A 7,538-nucleotide genomic window follows, 5' to 3' on the forward strand; every position below is an offset into this window, starting at 1 on the left:
CTCCCCGCACCCCACAATAGGCCCCAGTGTGTGATGTTCCCCTTCCTGTGTCCAAGAGTTCTCATTGCTCAATTCCCACCTATGAGTGAGAACATGCGGTGTTTGGTTTTCTATTCTTGCGATAGTTTGCTGAGAATGATGGTTTCCAGCTGCATCCATGTCCCTACAAAGGACACAAACTCATCCTTTTTTTATGTTCTTAATGTATTAACAAAAGTCAATGAATTATGAGTCTGTAATACTAACACTGTTAGCTAACAACAAAAATCAAGAATTCTTCTGCTCATCTTAATTATAGAACTTTATTACTTTCTAAATTTCTAATAGAAATAGAATTTCTTTACTCTGTGTAGTAGCATCGAAGGTGCCAAAACCCTAATTAAACCTGAAGATCCTTATACCTTTTGAAGATTATGAATTACGAACTGTATTCCAGGAACAGTGAATATACATAAAAGAAATAAGTCGCCATATACTTTGGTGGCCATGTGAAGCTGCTAAATCCACTGCCTTTGTTAAATATAGACTAAATAAAATTATTCATTTATTCACTGCTCTGGGGAAGTGGCATGTTACAGTACAAGGTAAAGGGATTCAGTACCTGCCTTTAAGAAATTTATAATTTAGGCAGGCAAAGTTTCTAAAACAGTGTGAACACATGTAAATTCAAAACGCTGTAAGTATAAAGCAATAGATGGAATTTTTAAGGAGATCTTAATATTCGAAAAGTGCTTACTATTTGCAAGTCACAATATTAAGTGCTTTAATAAATGGATCTCATCAGCTCTTCACTAAGACCCTGTAACATAGGTATTTATAATCCCATTTTAAATCAGGGAACTAAGATCTGGAGAAGTTAACTTGTCCAAGATCACATAGTTAATTAAGTAGCAAAACTAGGGACTCTGCTCCAAGTACTGAATGACACCAAATATATGCTTTAATCCTTTCATGGTGCTACTTTCATGACCATGGAAATCTTTGTTTTAGGACACACACACGAAACATTCAGAGAAAACCCTTATAACTATCTTTAATATTTATTCCCTGAATAAAGTAAAAAAAAAAAAAAAAAAAAAAAAAAAAAATTAAACACCCATCTGTAATACATACTCTTTTGCCTGTAATCCCAGCACTTTGGGAGGCTGAGATGGGCGGATCACGAGGTCAGGAGATCGAGACCATCCTGGCTAACACGGTGAAACCAGGTCTCTACAAAAAAATACAAAAATTAGCCGGGCATGGTGGCGGGCGCCTGTAGTCCCAGCTACTCGGGAGGCTGAGGCAAGAGAATGGCGTAAACCCAGGAGGCGGAGCTTGCAGTGAGCCGAGATCGCGCCACTGCACTCCAGCCTGGGCGACAGAGGGAGACTCCGTCTCAAAACAAAAACAAAAACAAACAAACAAACAAAAAAATACTCTTTTATGAAAGAGTAAACCAAGTAATACGCTCCACAGTATAAGCCAGGACTTATTGTTTTATTTTACTTGTATAGTTAAGTAAGAGAGCAAGCAGGAATTAATTCTTGTAAGTTTTTTTTTTCTTAACTGTGGCATAACAATGTTTTTTGTTTTTATTTCCTATGTATTGGGTGCTGTTAACAAATTTTCTCAAAAGAAGAAGAGAAAGTAATACTAGCTTTAAATTCTCAAGTCACGTTTATATTATAAACAGTTATCAGATCCATTGTTTAGTTTTTATGAAATATTTATATTAAAATGGGAAATTTGATATGTATAACATTAAGTGAAAAACATAAGCATGCAAAAATATTAATACAGCAAGAGCTGAACTTTTAAAATATAAGTAGAAAAAGATTTTTGAAAATAATACAGAAATGTTTTTACTGGTTAGCTGTAGAAGACGGTCTTACAGGTTTTTTGGTTGTTTTTGTCTTTCTTTTTGGACTTACATACTACTTGTCTGTGCTTTCCACATTTCTTTAATAAGCATATGATATTTATTTAATCTGAAAAAAATTAACAGATTTTATGAGTTAAAATTTATTTTCAATTATTTGAAAATTACCCTTAAAATATACGGGTATAAAATACATGTAAGGGTATAAAATATATGTTAGGGTATAAAATACCCTTAAATTCTAAAACGAATAACTGTCTGACCTGCTCCAGCCACGCCTACCCACCCCATCCTAATCCCAAGTCCCCTCGCCTTTGATTCAATTTAGACTGTGCTCTTTTATTCTGATTTTAAAAGTCCACAGAATTGGATATATGTATTAGCAGCATGAAAAATAACATAAATCTGCCAAAAATAACCTTTAGGATAGTAAGATATTTTCACTAAAGCTGTTTTTAACTTGGTGTTTTATAGGGACAGAAGAGGAAGATGAAGGAGATGACCTTTTACTTCGGTCTGTGGATGAGTTCTGGTGGTTTCCTCACATGTGGAGCCACATGCAGCCCCACCTCTTCCACAATGAGTCATCTTTAGTAGAGCAGATGATTCTCAACAAGGAATTTGCACTGGTGAGCACATTTTATTGTGGTATCTTTTGAGCTATAAGTTGTGATCTTGTGGTGGAAGTATAAAATCAGTGATAGAAAGAGAATAAAATACAATATCAGGGTGCATCACATGTATTGAGGGTACATATAACTTAGTGATATTTTGTTTCAGACATGTGTGTATATATATAGGGCCATCATGTGATTATGTAGAAAATATATTTCAAAAAGTAAGTTATTTTCAGGAGGCTTTCAACTCCTATTTTATGAGATGACTATTCTTGTATCTATGAAGACAAAAAAACAGTACAACTTTCATTTGTGGTGCAATATAATTAACCATTCAAAAATAATGTATTGCTCAACATCAGTAATCATTAGAGAAATACAAATCAAAACCACAATGAGATATCATCTCATTCCAGTCAGAATAACTGTTATTAAAAAGTCAAAAACAATAGATGTTGGCAAGGTTACAGAGGAAAAGAGAACACTTATACCCTGCTGGTGGAAATGTAAATTAGTATAGCCATTGTGGAAAGCAGTGTGGCAATTTCTCAAAGAACGTAAAACAGAAGTATCATTTAATTGAGCAATTCCATTATTAGGTATATGCCAAAGAAGTACAAATTCTTCCACCATAAAGATGCACACTCATGTTCATCACAGAGCTATTCACGAGAGCAAAGTCATGGAATCAACCGAAATGCCTATCAACAGTAGATTGGGTAAAGAAAATGTGGTCCAAATACACCATGGAACACTATGCAGCCATAGAAAGAATGTGATTATGTCCTTTGCAGCAACATGGATAGGGCTGGAGGCCATAATCCTAAGCAAACTGACACAGAAACAGAAAAACAGACACTGCATGTTGGCACTTATGAGTATGAGCTAAACACTGAGTACACATGGACGTAAAGAAGGGAACACTAGACCCTGGAGCCTGCTTGAGTGCGGAGGGAGAGAATGGAAAAACTACCTATCTGATACTATGCTTATCGCTCGGGTGACAAAAGAATCTGTACACTGAAACTCCATGACACAATGTGTCTATTTCATAAACCTGCACACAGTCCTGAGCTATTTTTTAAATAATAGTTTAAAAAATCATTTGTTGCAAGAATGAAGGAAGAAATGAATGAGTTGAATGTTTGGAGCCATGACTCTAGACCAGTGGCTCGCGTATTTTAGTGTGATCTGTTTCACCTAGAAGACTTCTAAAACACAGACTGCTTCGTCCTTTAGCAGAGTTTCTGATTCAGTAGATCTGCAGAGAGGGCTGACAATTTGCATTTCAGAAACTTCCCAGATGATCCCCGTGATTCTACACTAAGAATCACTTGCTCTAGACTAGGGGCAGGAAAATTATGACCTTTGCTTTTTATGATCCCTGAGCTAAGAAAGCCTTTTAAAAAACGTTTCTTAATAATTCAAATCAAAGGTAAACAACAAAAGGAACAGTGATATTTTGTGGCACATAAAAATCATATAAAATTTACATTTAAATGTTCATAAATAAAATGTTGTTGGAACACAGCCACACTCATTCCTTTATGAATTGCCTGCAGCTGCTTTCACATTTCAATGGCAGAGTTGAGTGGTTGCAAAAGATATCCTGTGGTCCACAAAGCCTAAAATATTTTTATCTCAACCTTTACCAAGAAAAAGTTTGCCTATCTCTGCTCTAGACATTAATTAAGCCATGTATTCCTTTAAGAATCTAACTAAAGACAGAAACATTTTCCCTAGAAAAATGCTCAGATATACATTCTCACATCTTCACCCAGTGGGCATACAATCACAAAGGGTTTGTGAATCCACCAAAGACCCTAGTTCCTAGTTAGGAACTCCTAACTTAAAGTGTTATTATTCATTAGTACTGTGCGATTACTGATATCTTCATTTTTTAAAGTCATCTTTGGAAGCATAGCCCCCAAGTCAAATTAATACTATGATATTTTATAGTTATGTCCAGTTGTTAAGCTAATAGGTCATCACTCTTTGCATCTCTAAATCCCCAGACCAGTGTCAGATCTGCACACAGGATTCTTAGCAGTAAATGTAGAAAGCATAAAAAAAAGGTAAGATCAAGGACTCAGGCACCAGATTATCTGTTTGAATCCTCACCTTCCATTGATGGTTGCTTGACCTTGAACAAATTACTTAGATTCTCTATGTCTGTTTCTCCATTTATAAAACTGAGGATAATGGTAACAACTACCTCATGGAATTGCTGGGAGGACATACATAATGTGCTGAGAGCAGCCACTGGCACACAGTAAGCATTCAATAGTGTTAATTAACCAATTATGACCTTTCTAAATATAGAGGCTCATGCAGTTACATCTTGCTTTTAAAACAGCTTTTTGAAAAAAACATATGGATTACAAGGGGTTGTTTTTTACTTAACTTTTAGGAAATGTCTCATAAATGTTGTGCTGCTTCATAGCATTATAAAATTAAGTAAATATTTTCCATTTCAAAAATAAACTTACCTTTAGTAAGCATGCTAAATTCTCTCAGGACAGTTACCTTGAAAATAAAACATGTGCATCACCTGTCTTAAACTTCCCCCACTTCATTCCACTCCACTTCCACTCTTGAGCCTTGCTCTTCAGGGATATAGGTTATATTTCATAATGGTTGATTCCACCTGTTTGTGTAATTTCTTTTTTTAAAAGCCATGCTGAGAGCTCTGGGAAGATTCAAATGTAATTGCTTTGTAATGAAATGTTGAAAGGTATTTAGAGTCCATTCAGAGTAATTACATTTGTTTAGTCAGCATGGCCAGAAACTACACTTATTCCTATAAATATATTGTTTAAAAAATCTTACTATATTTTACATAGTCAAAATACTACAACTGAAATGAAGTCCGTTAAACATACATCATACTGAAATGACACTGTCCTTTTCCTTCTGGAGTTCAGCTCAATAAAACTCAAGACTCTTCAAGCAGTGACATTCAGAACCCCACCTTTACTGTCAACATAACATGACAATATGTGTGCTATCCAGAGAGCCAAGAGATATATCTCTTTCTTATTAAATTATTATCTTTTCACATCCAGCTGACACTTTAGAACCATCAACAGTGTCAAGATAGGATAGGATAGCAGAAACACTAAATGGATATTGGTGGAGTGAGTTTTAGTCCTGACAGCTAATAACAAGTTCTGATAAAATTGGCAACTTATTTAATGTCTTTATACCTCACTTTCCTCTCTCGAAATAGTAATGACTTGCCTTTTCATTCTCTAAACTACAAAGTTTTTAGATAATTAATTTACATCAACTCATCTGCCAACCAAAGGCACTGGACCAGATAATGCTACCGATCAATTTCAATTTTAAAATTCTGTGATCGTTCGTGGACAACGTTGGTCCGCAAATTTGGAATGAACATCGTGAAATCCTTGTCTAGCTGGAATTGAAGTAATTATGGGAAAATATTTTCAAACTAAATGAATAAGTTATACAGATAAAAATTAAAAGTCTTTAAATCCTTTTTTTAAGTTCTGTTCTGACATTCCTCATTATCCCTTGATATGACCTTGGCTGTCAGAAGGATTGTCAGTCTCAAAAGCACGTTTGTTCTCATAGCAGTTCCAAAAACAAATCAAACATATTCAGACCTAATAATAGCTTGATATTGATATTTCAAATCAGTTTTTTTAAGAAAACCAAACAATCTATCTGAGTGGTTTCATTTGTGGAATTTCTCTGAAATCTTTCTGGATGGAGTTTATTTTCTCTTGTAATATGTTTAAACATCATGAGAGAAACACATTGCAAACTTGGTTCTTTACCTTTCATCATGTTTGAAGAGACCTTATTAATATAAGACATTGTTGTTGTTATTGCCTAATCCACACACACATACACACACATATGCCTTGTGAATATGTATATGCTTGTTGGAGTTATGTGTATGTATATGCTTAATCCATGAGCACAAATGTATGCAGTGGGGGTGTATATGTGTATAGATGTATTATGCTTACTCCATGCACATATATGTTATGTGCATATGTGTGTGTGTTTGTATACAGGATGTTAGTCTAATGACAAGCATAGGCAACCGAAATATGGCAGTTACAAGATACCCTTCTTGGTATGGCAGTAGGGTGGAGAAAAATACTTTTTGGTTCTTTTTCCTTCAGGAACTCACTGCCATTCAGTTGCTTGACTATGTCAATAAATAGATGGAAAGCTTCATTAATGACAATAGACAAACGAAGGCTGAAGAGAACTAGAAACATTGGCCAACATGAAAGCACTAATAAAAAAAAATTACCAAAAATTATTCCCGATTTAACCTATACTATTATATTATTTTCCAACCACAGAAAGAAAAGTGCATATACCATAAACCTGAATTGTTTATTTTATTCCACAATATAATTGAAAAAAATTTTAAAAATTGTATTTCGTTGTTTTAAGTTTTACATATAAACTCATTAAAGTTTTCAAGCCAGTAGGGCATTTCAGTCATTAATAGTTGCAGACCATGAAATATCCTGAAGGGATAAGTATCAACTTTTTGCCTTTACTGTTGACATTTTCAATGATGATGTGAATTTGACTTGCTATGTTCTTGAGCAGTCTGGTGTCCTTTTCGTGACTACGTGAAGATTCTTGAAATAAAGACATAGGATTTTAAATTCTGATTTTAAAATGCTACACATATTTATGAAATCTATATAACTTTTTTCATAATTACACAATATTCGTGAGGTAAAAAATGCTGACATTTAAATTGTTCTCATAAAAATACATACCTATTAAAGAGAGACTATGAAAAATCCTTAAGTGTCATAATAGACTGAACACTCAATCAGCTATGTAGGTGTTATATTAAAAAGAAATAAAAGTGCCTGTAATCCCAGCACTTTGGGAGGCCGAGACGGGCGGATCACGAGGTCAGGAGATCGAGACCATCCTGGCTAACACGCTGAAACCCCGTCTCTACTAAAAAAAATACAAAAAACTAGCCAGGCGAGGTGGCGGGCGCCTGTAGTCCCAGCTACTTGGGAGGCTGAGGCAGGAGAATGGCGTAAACCCGG

At 34.9% G+C, this 7,538-nt stretch overlaps 1 protein-coding gene across 1 annotated transcript in view; it reads left to right on the plus strand.

The window, feature by feature from the left end:
* NDST4 (N-deacetylase/N-sulfotransferase (heparan glucosaminyl) 4) overlaps positions 1 to 7,538 on the plus strand; it is a 312,690-nt gene that overhangs the window by 154,955 nt on the left and 150,197 nt on the right. The window contains exon 4 of the mRNA XM_011999457.1: positions 2,336 to 2,490. Within this exon, the coding sequence (XP_011854847.1) occupies positions 2,336 to 2,490 (155 nt within the window). The remainder of the gene's footprint in view (positions 1 to 2,335; positions 2,491 to 7,538) is intronic.

Source organism: Mandrillus leucophaeus, unplaced genomic scaffold, assembly GCF_000951045.1.
Source record: "Mandrillus leucophaeus isolate KB7577 unplaced genomic scaffold, Mleu.le_1.0 Scaffold594, whole genome shotgun sequence".
NCBI classification, from domain to species: Eukaryota; Metazoa; Chordata; class Mammalia; order Primates; family Cercopithecidae; genus Mandrillus; species Mandrillus leucophaeus.